Below are 17,379 nucleotides of genomic sequence, written 5' to 3'. Positions count from 1 at the left end.
GTGAGGGCTGGGCAGAGGCCGACTCCTCATCCCTTGCCCCCGCCGCCCCCGGGGAGCAGGAGCAGGTCGGCCCTGGCTGTGGGGCCCACAGAGGCACCTCTCAGACCCGGGTCCGTTGCAGGGGAGGCTCACGTGGCACGTTGAGTGGACACAGCCCACAGGAGGCGGGTGAGGGGTGGGGAAGCTCTGGGGGAGGGGCCTAAAGCCCAAGAAGTGCCGTCGGGGGTGCAGGCGGTGGAGGTGCCCCAGACGAGGGCTGGCAGAGAGGCTGGACTTCTGGAGGCCGAGAGGGTGGAGGACGCAGCAGAGACAGGCGGGGCCCGGGCTCTTGCCGCCTGAGGGTTCGTGAGAGAAAGTGCTGGTCGTGGACTCAGGGACATGATACAGGCTGCTGCACCTTGGGGCTCACCGGGGTCTCGGAAGGGCACCAGGGGGAAGAGAGGCATCGTTACCCCATTGGACAGATGGAGGAGGCGAGGCGCAGGGAGGAGACACAGTGAAGCGGGAGGCAGAGCCTGCAAGAGGGGGGCGGCTCGCAAGCTGAGGTCTGAAGAAGGAGGAGGAATCAAGGAGGGTCAGGGCTGGGGGGGAGGCGGCTGGGAGGCCCACCCCTGGAGCCCAGGGTCCGGAACCCCGCCGCCCGCCTGCAGCAGCCCCGGCCCTGGGCGCCCCTAGCCTGCAGGCCGCCTGGGCTCTCCCCTCCTGGCGCCTTCCGAACAAAGCTCTTTGTAGCTAACGAGCTCCAGAGACCGACAGAGGCCTCCTGGTCTCCGCTGGCCCCTCGGCCCTTCCTGAGGAGCGACCGAATGGACCCGTGGGGTTGGTGACCAAGTGACACTCACAGAAGAAGACGCTGCCTCTAGCCAAGGCCTGGAGAGAACTTCCCCTGAGGCACCCCTTCCCAGCTCCGGCTGGTCAGGCCCTGCCTGGATGAGCGGGGCCATCGCAGTCCTAAGGGGACAACGTCAGGAGGGGACAACCGGTCCCTCAGAAACCTAGGGGCACATCCTCAGACACTCAGCAGGCCAGTTAGCGCCTGCCTTGTTTCTTCTGCCAGCATATCTTCTCCAGCTTCATGGGCAGAATGCTTCCAGGAAAAACAAAATTTAAGGGTTGAATAAAAATTGTATTCACACGTTTGCTGAGCACCTACCATGTGCCAGGGCCTGTGCTGGACTCTAGAATGCAGAGTGGAGACCGTACGGCGGGGCCTTTGTCCTCTCCTGGGACACCACCCTGGGTCTTCCCTCTGAACAGAGCCGAGGGCCAGTGGGGGGTCAGACCCCCAGGGGGGTCCCTCCCCTGGCAGCTGTGGGAAACACACACACGCGCGCGCACGCGTGCGCACACACACACACACACATGCTGCCTGAGCAGGGGTGAGGCTGGAGGCAGGAAGAGCAGGTCAAAGAGCAGGCTCCAAGACCTGCACCAAGCCCCAGCCCCCACCGCTGGGAAAGGTGGGAAGACCCGACTGGCCGTGGGGATCCGGGCGCCCCGGGGAAGGTCTGGACCAGGCACCGGACATGGAGGGCTGTGCACCGGTGTCCCCACCTGGAGGACGGAGACTGTTACAACACTGCCCGGCACACGGTAAGCACCCAAACCGAGCTGGCCACGGCCCTTTCATTGTCTGAAGTGAAGGAGAGGGAAAGGGAGGGGGGAGTCGCGGCTGGCATCCAGGAGGGCACTGCACTCGAGTGCCAGCTGGATCTGTGGGAGCACAGACTGGGCAGATTCCTCCCAGGAGCTCCTTGTGGGCCACAGGGTGGGACCCCAAGGCTGTAAGGGGCACAGCAGGCAGCACGGAAATGATCACCCAGCCGCGATTGCTGGGACGCTAGGGCCACGGGCAGCACGGTTCCTTCCCTGGTGCCGCCCCCCACAAGCCCAGAACGGCCCGCCACAGTCCGCCCGCGTGGACGCAGGTAGGAGGGGGTGTGGACAGAGGGTTCCAGGTTAAAGGTCCCTGTTCTGTAGCAACTTTTTGCCTTGAGAAGATGCCTTTTACAAGGAAACTGACAAAGAGTCCCAAGCCAAGAAGGGAGCAAAGATCCCCTGAGGCCTCGCCAAGCTGCTGTGCTGAGCGGAATCTGAGCAGGCAACTTTGAATGGGGACACACTGTGCAAAGCCAGTGACCCGAGACCAGCAGTGGAGACGCCTGACTCAGCACCAGTGGGGACACTGGAGGTGTGTGTGAAGTGAATTCCTAATGCGCCGTGAGGGATGCAGAGCAAACCCCGCGTGAAGCCGGGAAGCCGGGAAGCCGGGAGCTTCCTGCCAGTCCTTCGGGAAGAGTCAGGGAGAAGGCGGGGAGGGCCACCCACTCCCTCTCGCTCCCGTCACGCCATCCAAGTTGCTGTGGGTAAAGCTTTGGCCGAAGCCCTCGCTCTTTGCAGACTTATGCTACTTCGTCCCAAACTCAAGCCCGCTAGGTTTGGGCACAGAAGGACAGTTGTACACAGGACAGAACAACGACAAGATAAGTGAACTGGAAGGAAGGGAGATACGAGTGGAGGGACAGAGACCAGAGGGGGCCTGGGCTGTCCGCATGGGACAGGCTGCCGGCCGCGGCGCGGTGCGGGGAGACCCGGTGGGGGGGCGGCAGTCTGCCCTCGCCCCAGGCTGCACGGTGGGAAGGGGAAGGATAATATAACAATTCCGCTGTTATTTTAGCTCCAGGGGTACAATATAGTGATTCACTAAACCCCCAATTTCTAACACAATGCCCGCCACACAATAGGTGCCCAATATACCGTTTTCGGAGGGAAAAAGCAGTGTGTAAAGGGAAGTATCGGTCGGATTCCTCAGATGTTAAGAGATTTAAGGAATGGGCTTGTGCAGTTGTGGGGACTGGCAAGTCCCAAATCTGTAGAGGAGGCCAGCGGGCTGGAAACTCAGGCAGCCGTGTGGGAGAGCAGCGAGGCAGGATTCCTTCCTCCCTGGAAAACCTGGGCTCCTGAGGTTTCCTTCTCCTGAGGCCTTCGGCTGCTTAGATGAGGCCTACCCACATCAAATCAACCGATTGTAGATGCCAGTCACTTTGCAAGATATTTTCACAGCAATATCTACACCAGTGTTCGACCAAACACCTGGGCACCGGAGCTCAGCCCCACTGACCCGTCAACGGAACCACCCCAGCTGCACCAACCCAAGGAGAGGACAACAGCCAGGCAAGACTGGATGGTAGAAGGCGAGTGGGAAAGCCATGAGAAGCTCACTTCCCCACACTGTGAACAGCAGAGTGGTGACGACACCCCTCCCCCCACCAGGTGAAAGGGGCCACAGTGACGCAGCCGCGATGACTGTCCAGGGTGTGGGAGGAGGGTGGGGGCAGGCCCCCATTGTGAGGCCCAGGTAGAATGCTCAACTCAGGCTGACTCCGAACCAGTCCTCACCCCCACCTCCGGCTTAGACCTGGGCCTCACTGCCCTCTCCGCCTGGGTGGACACCCCAGGACACCGCCTCACTTGACTCCCAAGGTCAGACCCCCCCCAAGATTTCTGAGCAGGCAGTTCTTAAAAAGGGAGCACAGGGGCGCCTGGGTGGCTCAGTCGGTTGAGCGTCCGACTTCGGCTCAGGTCACGATCTCGCAGTCCGTGGGTTCGAGCCCCGCATCAGGCTCTGGGCTGGCAGCCTGGAGACTGCTTTGGATTCTGTGTCTCCCTCTCCCTCTGACCCTCCCCCGTTCGTGCTCTGCCTCTCTCTGTCTCAAAAATAAATAAACATTAAAAAAATTTTAAAAAAAGAAAGGGAACATGACGGGGACTCCCAGGTCTGAATTCCCGAAACCTGACGACCTGCCGAAGAACACAGTCTTGGGTCTTGAACTCACGCGGGTGCCGTGGGGGGAAGGGTGGGGCCCCGAGTCACCAGAAGCGGAGACTCCAAGCTATAGGGAGCCAGGAGCGTGGACAAGGGAGCCCCCGGGCCAGCAGTCAGAGACAGGCTTTGAGCACCTGGGTTGGAAGAAAGTATGGTCACTGTCCAGGGGCCCAAGGTACAATGTCCTGGAGAGAGGCCAACAGGCTAGCTCCAGGTGTGCCCAGCGTCCCAAGGAAAGGGTGCCCTAGCCAGGAAGACGGGTGATGAGTTTCCATTCCACAGAAGATCACTGGTTACCCACCTGCAGTGCACCTAGGCCCTCTGCTGGGTGCTGGGGAGCTACAGCACGCCCACGTCACCGTAAAGTGAGCCCAACAGCACCAGCAGCCAAGTGCACAGAGCCAGGTAAGCGCTGTGATGGAGGCGCGGCTGCAGGGAAGCCTAGAGGGCAGAGATGAGCTCGCTGGGGTGACAGGACGCTTGAGGGAGCAGGCCCCTGCAGACACAGGAGGGGTCGGTGCATCCCAGCCGAGGCAGGACCTGTGCACAGGCCTGGAGCACGGAGGGCTGAGCCTGGCAGAGCAGAGAGGGCCGGGAGCGGGGCACAGCCTCTGACCTCACAATACCCAGGGCCCACTGGGCCAGCCTTGCCTCTGGCAAACCCTGGTGCCCTCCTCCCGCCCGGGCGAGGCCCGGGGCCCTGGGCAGTCTCCAGGTGCAGAGCCCCGACTCGGGCTGCACCCATCCCGTTGCCCCGGGGCATGTCTCTACTCGCCAATTATGAGGGGCTCCGGCATCAGATCGAGAGGCTGGTGAGGGAGAACGAGGAGCTAAAGAAGCTGGTGCGGCTCATTCGGGAGAATCACGAGCTCAAGTCGGCGATCAAGACGCAGGCGGGCGGCCTGGGCATCAGCGGCTTCAGCGCCGGGTTCGGCCAGATGGCGGCCACTCCTCAACACCAGGGAAACTGTAAGAGACTGGGGTGGGGAGGGGGTCTCTGGGAGTCCTGGAGACAGGGCACGGATAGTAACGAGCGGGTGGGACGGTGGCCCCACCAGGGGAGGACACGGGACCATCGGGACGGAGGCCAGAGCTGGGCACCAATTCCTGCACCCTGATGGGAGGAGGCCCCGCTCACCCTCACCCCCCTCCTCTAGGCTGACCGTCCAAGCAGCCCCAAAGGCTGCGAATTTCCCAGCTGTGGGATCCAAATGTGCCGCGCTCCTGGGTCTAGTGTGTCGCTTGCCCTCCTTCCCCCTCCCCCCTCCCCCGAGCACCCCCCAGGGCCCTGCGCCTAGAGATGGCCACTGACAGACAGCCCAGATCCAGGAGCCAGGGACAGAAACCAGGACCGAAGCTGAGGTCTGGGAGTCATTGGCGTGTGGCAGAGCCCTGGGGCTGGAGAAGATGTAGGGTGAGACGGAAGAGGCAAAGCACTAGCGGGCATTTGCAGAAAAAGTGGTGATCGGCCGGCTGGGGCCCCGGGAGCAGGGACTGAGCCAGGAGGGGGCTGGGAGGCCACGCGGCTGAGTGTGGTGATAGGGGCAGGGAGGGGCTGGGGACAGAAAGCTGTGGGCAGAAACTGGCTGGCACTGAAGATAACGGAGGGGGAATTTCTGGGGGTGGCAAGGCCCCAGGGTGAGGCGATCGGAGCCGGCGGCTGGCAGTGTGCTGTGAAGGTTACACAGGGCGAGCCGGCGATAAAACCCTGCGGTGGTCACACCGTAGCCGTGCCCTCCCGACGGGGTCCTCCCTGTGCCAGAGAAGGCCCTGCGCCCCGCCCTCCCGCTGGCCCCTTCGTCCCCAGTCGGGCCCAGAACGGTCTTCCTCCCCGAGAGGAGGACTCTGCCCATCCTGGGGCCCCTGCAGCTCGGCCGTGGGCCACAACACTCAGCTGCTCCGGGAAGGTCACAGGTGGCTTCCCAAGTGCCACATCCTTCTAAACCTCTGCATGCAATTTGGGACCGATGACCCCCCTCTTTCTGGGTTTACCCTGGGCAGCGTCACCCACCCCCTGCTCCGGGCCAGCCCGGGCCCCGCGCTCCACCGCCAGCCAGCCCAGCACGGGCCCCCATCCTCCACGGGGCTGGAGGCCCCTGCAGACAGTCGTGCAGGCCCAGCAACTGCCTGGCACTCGGCTCACTCCCAACCACACGTTTCTGATTGAGAACTTGGCCTTTCCACTGGGATGCTAAGCCCTCCCAGGTCTGTGCTCCTGCCCTGAGGGTCCCACGCCAGGCCCTTACTCTTGGAAGCTGCCTCCCTCTGGTCCCCACACACCGGCTTCCCTGTTCTTGAACCACACTGTTCATCCGCGCGGCCTTCACCCCCTCACTGGCCACAAGAGCACAGGCCTCTCCTCGGAAAGGCTTTATTGTAACGACTGAGACAATGCGTCGGCAAAAATAAAGACGCGGGGAGATACAAAATAAAAGAAATCTCAAAGCTTCACAAAAAAGTAAGTCTTCTCCTTTTGGGCTCGATTCTTAACAGAATCCTTGGGCCACGTTGGTTCTTCCCCCTCCTGAGGGGCCCGGCTTAGGGGGTTAGGAAAGGCTTTCTGGAGGGGGTGAGCCCACGGTGGTGGGAAGGCATTAGCGGGCGAGCAGCAGCTCCTGCAAACGCCAGGACCAGGGGGCAGCAGGGACGCGGGACCCGTCAGTGAGGCTGACGCCCAGGCTGTGTGTGGGTGAGAGTACTGGGTGCGTGGGGGGGGGGGGGCGCTCAGTGTGTTTGTACTGTGTGAGAATCGTGTGATTGTATCTGTGAGTGTCCTGTGAGTGTCCGTGTGGTTGTATCTGTGTGTGTGAAATCTGTGTGGTTGTATCCGTGACTGTGTGGGGTATTATCAGGGCCAGTGACACTGAGCAGTTCGGCTAAAGAGGTCAGCAGAGGTCAGATCAGCGGGGACACAGGCCGGTTCCTAAGGGCAGAGAGCAGGGCCCGGTGGTTGTGGCGGAGTGAGCGAGTTCCTGCTGCGGAAGGGTCCCTCCAGCTGCTGTGGGGACGGGATTCGGAGGAGACGAGAGCGAGGCCGCACCGGCTGACACTGAGGCCCTTGCAGCCCTGCGGGTGGCAGACCGCAGCCCAAACTAGGGGCGGAGAGAAACTGACTCAAGCTAACTGCTTGGATGTGCAGGACGGACAAGGGAGTCCAGAAGGTGTCTCCGTTCGGGCAGAGGTGGTGGGGTGCCTGGCAGCGTGACCTCCTGAGACTGCGGAACTCTCCGTCCTCGCGCCCAGCCAGGGAGGATCCCTGTGGTGGCCTCGGAGGAACTTTCTCTTTCTCAGGCCGCTTCCTGCTTCTGCCTGCTCCTTGTGACTCACCTTCCTCATGGAGTCAGGCTTTTACTCTTGATTTCCTCTTGTGAACTCAACCTCCAGTTCCTCTTTCCGGGCTCGCCCTTGCACTCGGTGTACGCTCAGGCCCGCGGTGCGGGGCTCAGGCCCATCCCCGCGGGAGAGGCAGCCCGGGCTGTGCCTGTGCTCGAGCGGCGCAGGGCTACCCCCGGCTGGGAAGACGCCTGCGTACAGCCACCAGGCAGCAGCGGCGACACAGTCCTGAAGCTCCGGCAGACGTCAGGGCTGGAGGGAGAAGGTTCAGGAGTATTGACCACTGAAGCCGCAGGAGGGGTGAGGCCACCTGAGAGGGGTGAGCGCAGCCAGTGCATGAGAGAAGCGGGGAGACGAGGGAAACCTCAGAGTGTGATGTCACAGAAGCCAAGGCACAGCTTCGAGGGGGCAGAGTGTCAACAGAATAAAGGCTGAAGAGTCCAGGGCCTCTGCTGACCTGGTGTGAACGAGCTCGGTTAGACTTGACCTCCACCACAGGTGCTAGCGGCCCAGGCTGTGAGGTGAAGAGTGAGGAGTGACGGAGAAAACGGCACAGTAGGCGGCTGACGCTCCGGTCCCGAAGCACGGCTGGGGGCAGGCAGGAGCTGCTCGGACGCAGCCAGGCTCCTCAAGATGGCGGAGACCTGACCTTGTCCCTCTGCGGCGGGAAGGAGCCAGGAGAGGCGCTGGGAGGTGCCCCTACGGAGGGGAGGGAGGGCAGGAGGCTGAGGAAACCGGAACCATGGCTTCCATTCTCCCTGGAAAAATGACACCGTGGGAGCCGAAGATGAGGAAGGTGTGACACCGTGGATGCGGCGGGAGCTGAGAGTGGGACCTGGGGGGGCCCGTCTGGCTGTGCAGGGAGCTCGGATGGTGCCACCCGCCTTGGACCCCTTGGACCCCTTGGATCGTAAAGGCGGCAAGCCACCAACTTGCTCAGCAGCGTTTGTTTGGGGCTCTGGAGGCGGGGGAGGTGGCAGGGATGCAGGCAGGCGGAGCAAGGACGGGTTTGGGCACCTCACAGAGGGAAACGGAGGCCAGCTGAGCTGTGGGACGCAGAGGCAACAAAGACGCCCGTGTGCTGGAGATCCAGAGAGGCTCCAAGCCGGGTGCCAAGTGTTCTGAGCGGGGCAGAAGGCAGTCCGGCACGCTCAGTGTGGGTAACCAGAGCAGGTGGAATGAACTTCACAGGGAAGAACAGGTGCCACGAGGTTCAGGCCTTGGCCCTGGAAGCATGGCAGGTGGGAGGTGGAGTCAGGATGGCATTTGGGCTCCAGGAGCCCTGCCCTGGGATGTCCCAGCAGATGGAAGACGGATGGGAAATCAGGGCTGTTGGAGTAGGGAGGAAATGAGGGCCAAACTGAGCGCACAAGGGACCACAACAGTGGCTGTCAGGACAGGTCAGCTGGGGGGGCAGGGCTCCGCTGCTCTTTGTGCCGGGACCTCCCCCACCCGGACTCCTTCTCTACCCAGGCCCACTCTGTTCCCAGCCCCTGCTGCCCTCTGTCTATCCTCTTGGGAGCTTCAGGCAGGTGGAAGTTTTCTGCTGCGGGGTGCGGCCTACTTCCTTTTTACCACCCCTGCTCCCCACCACCTCCCCCACCCCTTTGCTGCCCCCAAACCAGGGGCTTCCCTCCCCTCCAAGTCTGTCCATCCTCTCGGGGCCTTCCCCATACTCCCCACCTCCCCAGGACCCGTCCCTCCTGCATCAGAATCCCAGCCACCCTCCTCAAATCTTCTCACACCCCTCAGGATCAGGATCAACTCCCCCTCAGGACCATGGTCTCCGGGATACAAACTCCCACCTGGCCCCTAACCCTACCCTGACCCCCCTCTACCTCCCATCCCAGGATCTGACTCTAAGCACCCTAGGCCTATCCTCCCAGGACCCACCCCCCCTGGGGACCGTCCTCCTCTTAGGATCTGTCCTCCTCCTGGACACCCCCTCCCCCCCCCCCCCCCCCCCCCCGGCCATCGAGACCCATCCCCCCACCAGGCCCCCAGGACTAGACCCCCACTCAGGGCCAGCCCTGTCTCCCAGGCCCTGTCATCATCCCCTTTGGCTCTTTCCCCCCTTCCTGTCGCCCCAGCACTCTTGGAACCCTCAGCTAAAGCCACTGACCACTCTCCCCTCTGTGGCCCAGCTTCCCTCTCCATTTTCCCGGGTCAAACACTGTAGCTGTGATGCTCTGGCCCCGCCTCCACGCAGATCCTCCTCCCAGTGATCTGGCCCCGCCCCGTGAGGGCCCCGCCAGTGCTCTGGACCCGCCTCGTGTCGGCCCCGCCCAGTGCCCTGGACCCGCCTCCTGACGGCCCCGCCCCATGAGGGCTCCGCCCAGTGTTCTGACTCCACCTCATGACGGCCCCGCCCTTTTCGGGTCCTGCCCGGTGAGGGCCTGCCCAGGGCTCTAGCCCCGCCTCATGACGGCCCCGCCCAGTGCTCTGGCCCCGCCTCGTGACGGCCCCACCCCATGAGGGCCCTGGGCCTCGCCTCGTTTTGGCCCCGTGAGGATCTCGCTCCTGTGAGGGCCTGCCCAGTGTTCTGAACCCCAGTGAGGGCACCGTCCCCTGCCGTGGGAGAACCCGGTTTTTGTGGAGACCGGCGACTGCCTCCCTCAGGGGGGCGGGGTGGAGGCCAGAGGACCCGGGGCGGGATGCCGGGCCAGGGTCTACCCCTGGGCCTTGCTGACCTGAGGACTCCAATGGGGCCTCGGAGGGAAGCGAGGAACTGCCCTAGAGGAGCAGGTTGGGGGGATCAGAGTTCAGTCAAGAAATTTATTTATTTTAAAACACTTTTGAGTTTATTTACTTTTGAGAAAGAAAGACAGTTTTTTGGGGGGGGGGGGGCACAGAGAGAGAATCTCCAGCAGACTCCTCACTTTAAGGCAGAGCCCAACTCAGGGCTCAAGCCCGTGAACTGTGAGGTCATGACCTGAGCTGAAATCAAGAGCCCAAAGCTTAAAGGACTGAGCCACCCAGGTGTCCCAGTTAAGCACTTTAAAACGTTGTAAGCTGCATTTGCAAATCTAAGACATTTGCTTATCGTTTTAACATTAATCTTCCGATGTAACGAGCAAACCTTCTTAGACCCTAGATAATTCTTAGGTATAAATAAACTATAAACACGGTGAATCTAAAACTCTTTGAGGCTCTAATACTGTACCTAAGCCTAGGAAGATTTCAACTTGCAAATCTAAATCAATTAAATACAAATTAGGAAAAGATTAAAACAATCACAAGTACATTTTGCATTAGGATGCAAAGCTATGGGACTGAAATCTCCTAAGTTTTTATGTAGATGCCAGGCAGCCCCTGCTGTGCGATCGGAGCGCCCCGTGTACGCCACGTGATCAACCCTCCCACGCACCACCTGGTGCTCACCCCACCTGCGACCCTTCACCCCCCACCCCTCCCCTCCCCGCAGCGGTGGGTTCTCTGTACTGAAGAGTCTGTTTCTTGGTTTGCCTCTCCCTCCCTTGTTTTTTGAGGCTTTCATCTTTTTGTTTCTTAAATTCCATATGTGAGTGAAATCTTTCTCTGATTTATTTCGCTGACACTAATACCGTCCAGCTCCATCCGCGTCCTTGCAAACGGCAAGATTGCCTTCCTCTTCGTGGCTGAGTAATGTTCCCTTGTGTATTTACACTGCATCTTTTTCCCTCAGATCCAGGATTAGGGTTTGGTTTAGGGCCACAATAAGAGGTAGGGTTGTTTGTTTGTTTGTTGTTTTAGGCCAGGGTGAGGGTGTGGGCCTGTTTTCCTGCCGTTTAGAGACCTCTCCAGAGAATAAAACCGCAGACTTCCTGGGGGTGAGAATAAACAAGGCAGTCATCCACCAAGCTGAGGCGAAGAGGGGATTTGTTGCTCTCTAAGTGGATTTTCTATTGGTCCTTCTCTTTTTATCTCTATCTTCACACCCATCTTCAGAAATACTATACATTCTTTTTTGTTGTTGGTTTTGGTTTTGATCTGCACTCCCGTTAGTTAACACAGCGGGTCGGATCAGCTTCAGGTGTAGGATATAATGACTCAGCACCTCCATACGCCACCCAGTGCACCCAGAGCACCCAGTGCTGATCCCAAGTGCACTGCTTCACCCATCCCCCACCCCCCTGGAGGCCAGCAATATAACAACGTTATTGAGATACAGTTCGAATACCATACAATTTGCCCACTTAAAAGTGTGTGATCCAGCAGATTTTTGTATACTCAAGGTGTGTACAAAGCACCACAATTTGAGAACGCTTCCATCAGCCCAAGAAGAAACCTGTCAGCTAGCTGCTACCGCCTACCCCTTCACAACTCTCAGCAACGATTTATCTACTTTTTGTTTTTATGAATTTGCCTATTCTGGATTTTTTTTAATTTTTTTAATGTTTATTTATTTTTGAGACAGAGAGAGACAGAGCATGAGTGGGGGAGGGGCAGAGAGAGAGGGAGACACCGAATCGGAAGCAGGCTCCAGGCTCTGAGCCATCAGCACAGAGCCCGACGCGGGGCTCGAACCCACAGACCGCGAGATCGTGACCTGAGCCGAAGTCGGACGCTTAACCGACTGAGCCACCCAGGTACCCCATGGATTTTTTTTTTTTTAAGTAGGCTTCATGCCCAGCGTGGAGCCCAGAGTGGGCCTTGAACTCGTGACCCTGAGATCAAGACCTGAGCAGAGATCAAGAGTTGGACGCTTAACCAACTGAGCCGCCCAGGTACCCCACTGGATATTTCTTATAAATGAATCACACACACGTGGCTTTTGGGTCAGGTTTCTCTCACTGAGCATAATGTTTTCAAGGTTTATCCATGTTGTGGCATAAATCAGTACTTTTAGTTGGGATTGCGGTTTTTTTGTTGTTTCAGGGATGAATAATATTTCATTAATGGCTACACAACATTTTGTTTATTCGTCAGTTGATGGACTTTTGGATTGTTTCCTCTTTTGGGGTACCATGGATCACACTGCTATAAACATCCATATATGAGTTTTTGTGTGGACTTATGTTTCCATTTCTCTGGGGTATATATCTAAGAGCAGCATTGCTCGGTCATATGGTAACTCTATGTTTAACTGTTCGAGAAACTGCCAGATCGTCTCCCAAAGTGGCTGCACTATTTTTCATTCGCACCAGCAATGTATGAGTGTTCCAATTTCTCTATATCCTTGCCAATACTTATTATCTGATTTTTTAATTATAGCCATCCTAGAGTGTGAAGTGGTTTTGATTTGCATTTCCCTGGTGCATAATAATGCTGAACATCTTTTCTGTGCTTATTGGCCATTTGTATATCATCTTTAAGAAATGTCTGTTCATGTCCTTTGCCCGTTTTTAAGTTGGGCCATTTAACTTTTTATTACTGACTTGTAAGAGTTCTTTCTAAATCCAAGTCCCTTACCAAATATGTGACCTGCAAGTGTTTTCTCCCATTCCGTGGTTGTCTTTTTTACCTTCTCGAAGGTGTCTTTTGAAGCAGAAGCTTTTAATTTGGATGACGTCCATCTCATCTATTGCTTCTTTCGTTGCTCACGCTTTTGGGATCACTTTTAAGACTCCATGGCCAAATCCAAGGTCATGGAAATTTACCCCTATGTCTTCTTTTTTTTTTTTTTAAGTGTATTTATTTTGTTTTGAGAGAGAGAGAGAGAGAGAGAGCACGAGTCGGGGAGGGTCAGAGAGGAGAGAGCGAGAATCCCAAGCAGGCTCTCCACTGAGAGTGCAGAACCCAATGTGGGGCTCGAACCCACAAACCATGAGGTCGTGACCTGAAGTTGGATGTTCAACCAACTGAGCCGCCCAAGCACTCCTGCCCCTGTGTTTCCTTCTAAGAATTTTACAGTTTTAGCTCTTACAGTGAAGCCTTGATCCATTTAACTTTTGTATATGATCGGAGGTAAGCGTCCAACTTCATTCTTTCACACGTGGGTTCCAGTTGTCCCAGCCCCATTTTTTGAAAAGATTATTCTTTCCCTATTGAATTGTCTTGGCCTCTTCATCAAAAACGAGACCACAGATACATGGGTTTATTTCTGGACTCCCTATTCTATTCCATTTATCTATATGTCCCTCCTTATGCCAGAGTCACAGAATCTTGATTACTGTAGCAAGTTTTGAAATCTGAAACTGAGTCCTCAACTAACTTGCTTCCTTCCTTCCTTTGCTTCTTTCTTCTCTCTCTGTTTTTTTTTTTTTTTTTTTTTTTTTTTAAGTAGTGTAAGAGAGTGAAGTGCAGGCTAAGCAGTGATTGTAACAATGAGTCCTCTTTTTTAAAATGTGGCTTTGGCTGTTCTGGGTCCCTTGCAATTCCTTGTGAATGTAAGGTTCAGCTCGGCCGTCTCTACAAAGAAGTCAGTTTGCATCCTGACGGAGATTGCACTGAATCTGCAGATAAACCTGGAGAGCACTGCTAGCAACAATATTAATATTGTTACTTCCAATATAAATTAATATAAATTGGCTTCCAATTTGTGAACGTGGGACGTTTTTCTGTTTATTTAGATCTTCTTTAATTTCTTTCAAAAATGCTTGTAGTTTGGGGCGTCTGGGAGGCTCAGTCAGTTAAGCGTCCTACTTCACCTCGGGTCATGATCTCACAGTTCATGGGTTCAAACCCCGCATCGGGCTCTGTGCTGACAGCTCGGAGCCTGGAGCCTGCTTCCGATTCTGTGTCTCCCTCTCTCTCTGCCCCTCCCCTACTTGTGCTCTCTCTCTCTCAAAAAAAAACAACAAACTTTTTAAAAAATGTAGTTTTCAGACAATATGCTTTGCGTTTCTTTTTTTTTTCCTTTATTCATTTTTGAGAAACAGAGAGAGACAGAGTGCGAGTGGGTGGGGGGGAGCAGAGAGAGAGGGAGACACAGAATGCGAAGCAGGCGTCAGGCTCTGAGCTGTCAGCACAGAGCCTGATGCTGGGCTCGAACCCACAGACCGTGAGATCATGACCTGAGCCGAAGTCAGATGCTTAACCAACTGAGCCACCCAGGGGCCCTACATCTCTTTTGTTAAATTTATTTCTAAATATTTTATTCTTTTGATGCTGTTTTTTATTTTTGAAATATTCATTGCAAATGTTTGGAAATACAGTTGACTTTTGTAGACCCTGATGAATCTGGCACTCTCTGTATCCTGAGGACCACACAACCCTTGTTCAGATAGTGACATGCTATCTGATTGAATTTTGGATCTCGTATGGCTCTCTCAGTGGCCACAGTTTCTCTGGTCATTCTATGGACACTTCCTTCTGTGGTCAGATTAAGCTCTCGGTGGTTGAAGGCACAGATAGATCTCAGTTCCTATCCTGACCAATTTCTTTTTCATCACCAAGTTTCATCTCCACTCGCATACACATCATTTTCTTCTTCTTTATGGAACACTTGCTGTGGCCCACGCACTGTTCTAGGAGGAGGGACACAGTGGCCCACGGACCCACCCCTGCCCCTATGAGACGTCCGTTCTAATGGGGGGAGACGGGTCAAACTGTAAGTCAATGTAGAGCATCCACAGCCTCTCAGGAGGAAATAGCGCAGGAGAAGGGAACGGGACGGCTGGGGTGAGGGGACTGGCGATTTCGGGTGGAGGACCTCACCGAGGAGGTCACGAATGACGCATGGCGAATGACGGCACGGGTGGAGCGCGGGAGCGCCACGCAGCGGGTAGAGCGCTCCAGGCCGAGGGAGCAGTCAGCGCACAGACGGAGGCCTGCGTGTGCCCGGAGCGCTCCCGGAGCAGAAAGGAGCCCCAGGGGCAGAAGCAGAGTGTGCAAGGGGGAGACGGGGAGAACTGAGGTCAGAGAGGTGACAGGCCGGGTCATGGAGGGCCCCGCATGATCTAGCACTAAAAACAAGACGGTGAGCTGATGGGCACTTTAACTGGTACACACTGGCAGACGTCGGAGGGCGAAAGCTGGCGTCAGGAGACCAGCCGGGAGGTGCCTGTGTCTGGCCGGGCACCATTGGTATGGACCGGGGCGAGGCCGTGCGGGGGTGCGCGTGCACGACTCAGGGCCCACGAGCAGGTGCGGCAAGCAGGCCGGAGGCGGGGTGTGCCTGATGACGAGTGTTGGGGCTGACTGCACCGTCTGGGGTCCAGCCTGAGGAGCCAGCGGGGCACGGAGCCGGTCCCCGGTGCCCACGACACAGGGGCTCGCCGAGGACGAGCAGACTCGGGGAGCCCGAGGCGCCCCCGGGAAGGCAGATGAGGCGGGGCCGGCAGCGCCTGGAGGAAACCAGGTCACCGGGAGCCTGATGCCAAACCAAGACGGGGTTTCACAGAGGAGGAGCGCTCCGCTGTGTGAGCGCCACCCACGAGGAAGGTGGGGCCTGAAAACCGGCGGCGGGTTCTGCAGTGTGGGGCCGCCGCTGCCCTCAGTGAGTGTCCCGGTGGAAGGAGGGAGAAAGCCTGGCCGGAGAGGGTGTGGGAGGAAGAGGAGAAAATGGAGGGAGATGACGAGTGGGGACGTCTTAGAGGGACACGGAGGAGAGACGTGGGGGGTCAGCCACGTGGGAACCTGATCCCCAGGTCTTGGGGGGGGCCTGGTTGCGCTGGGGGGGCACCACTGGACGCTCCTGCGGTTCCCGACTGTGCGGCTCCTCTCCCGCATCATCCGGACCCTCAGAGGAGACAGCCCAGCAGGACAGACGGCCCGGGTCCCACCTGCGTCCCTGCTTCCTCCTGCCGTCCTCGTCCTCGGCTCCTTGAGGCCCTCCCCTAACCTGCGACCCGCTGCCCTTCCCTTTCGGGCTCTTCCTCCCCACGGCTCCTTCTCTTTGGCCCACACTTTCATTGTCTCTTTGATCCTAAAGCAAAAATCTCCAAAAAGCCAAAACCAGAAATCATAAAAGAACCAACCGACTGGTTGACTTGATGGTGCAATTGTAATGTATTCGTTTGGAAAACACAAGTAACAAAACTTGAAACAAAAGTAAAGTGACCGGACCTTTTGCCACACGGTCCCTGGGCAGACGTCTGAGCCACAGCCCAGGGACTTCCGGGGGAATGCCACAATGTTTCTGAGGGGTCTTAAAGAAGGTAGATTTAGCAGTGTGCGTTAAGGACCTCTAGGATGTCTACTTTCAGGGGAAGAATCCGTAAGAAGGACTTTTGTAGTATAACCTCAGCATCACTCACCGTCAGGGAGATGCCCAAACCACAAGGAGCCAGCACCTCACAGTCAGAACGAAATCAACGACACCAGAAGCCACAGGCGTGGGCAAGGATGTGGAGGAAGCGGAATCCTTTCGCCCTGCTGGTGGGAATGCAAACTGGTGCAGCTGCTCTGGAGATCAGCATGGGAGGGGGGTCCTCAAAACATTGAAAACAGAGCTACTCTTCAACCCAGCAATTGCACTACTAGGTATTTACCCAAAGGACACAAAAATACAGATTCGATGCCCCAGTGTTTGTGGCAGCACTTTCAACAATAGCCAAGTTATGGAAGGAGCCCAAGTGTCCGTCGACTGATGAATGGATGAAGAAGACGTGTGTATACACACGACGGACTATTACGCAGCCAAGAACAGAATGAAATCTTGCCATTTGCAATAACATGGACGAAGCTAGAGGGTATTGTTCTAAGCAAGATAAGTCTGTCAGAGAAAGACAATGTGATTTCACTCACATGTGGAATTGAAGAAAAAAACCAAACGAGCAAATGGGGGGGAAGAAAGAAAGAAAGAGAGAAACAGAGAGGCAAAGCGAGAAACAGACTCTGAACTCCAGAGAAGACACTGCAGGTCACCAGAGGGGAGGGGAGTGGGGGCGGGTGAGCTAGGTGGGGGAGGGGGGGATGAAGGGGTGCACTTGCGATGTAGGGAAGGGACGGTTTTCTATGTTATTTTCCACAATCGAATATTACACTGTTTGTTAAGTGACTGGAATTGAAATTGAAAACTTAATAAAAAAAAGATTTAGGTAGTAGAATTAGTTGTCATTGGGAAAATTGGTCAATTTGATGCCCATCGATCGGGGAGGCTCCACACGGTGGCAGGTGGGGAGCTGGGAACCGCAGCGGCCTCAGAGAAGGGTGCCGCTGGAAGGCCGCGTGGGGGCCCAGCCGGACGACAAGTGGACGGAAGGACACGGGCGACAGAGAAGGCCCAGGAGCAAAGAACGGAGTTTACAGTTTTAAGTGATTGAAGGAGAATCAGAGGAATACTATTTCTGGACATGCGGAGAGTACCCAAAACTCAAACATCAGCGTCTCTGAATAAAGTTTTATTGGTACAGACC

At 56.7% G+C, this 17,379-nt stretch overlaps 1 protein-coding gene across 12 annotated transcripts in view; it reads left to right on the top strand.

Annotated features, from left to right (window-relative positions):
- Positions 1 to 200: 200 nt before the first annotated feature.
- Positions 201 to 17,379, top strand: part of SPATC1 (spermatogenesis and centriole associated 1) — a 26,961-nt gene continuing 9,782 nt past the window's right edge. For 2 of the 12 annotated variants that reach the window (XM_053208052.1, XM_053208046.1), the window contains exons 1-4: positions 201 to 1,593; positions 3,064 to 3,273; positions 4,134 to 4,231; positions 4,627 to 4,795. In XM_053208052.1, the coding sequence (XP_053064027.1) occupies positions 1,184 to 1,593; positions 3,064 to 3,273; positions 4,134 to 4,231; positions 4,627 to 4,795 (887 nt within the window). In that variant the 5' untranslated portion in view covers positions 201 to 1,183. The other 10 variants (XM_053208056.1, XM_027063644.2, XM_053208051.1 and 7 more) reach the window with 9 other exon arrangements.

The sequence above is a fragment of the Acinonyx jubatus genome, chromosome F2 (genome assembly GCF_027475565.1).
Source record: "Acinonyx jubatus isolate Ajub_Pintada_27869175 chromosome F2, VMU_Ajub_asm_v1.0, whole genome shotgun sequence".
NCBI lineage: Eukaryota > Metazoa > Chordata > Mammalia > Carnivora > Felidae > Acinonyx > Acinonyx jubatus.
The sequence above is the reverse complement of the archived record's forward strand: the minus strand, read 5'-3'. Positions and strand labels throughout refer to the sequence as shown.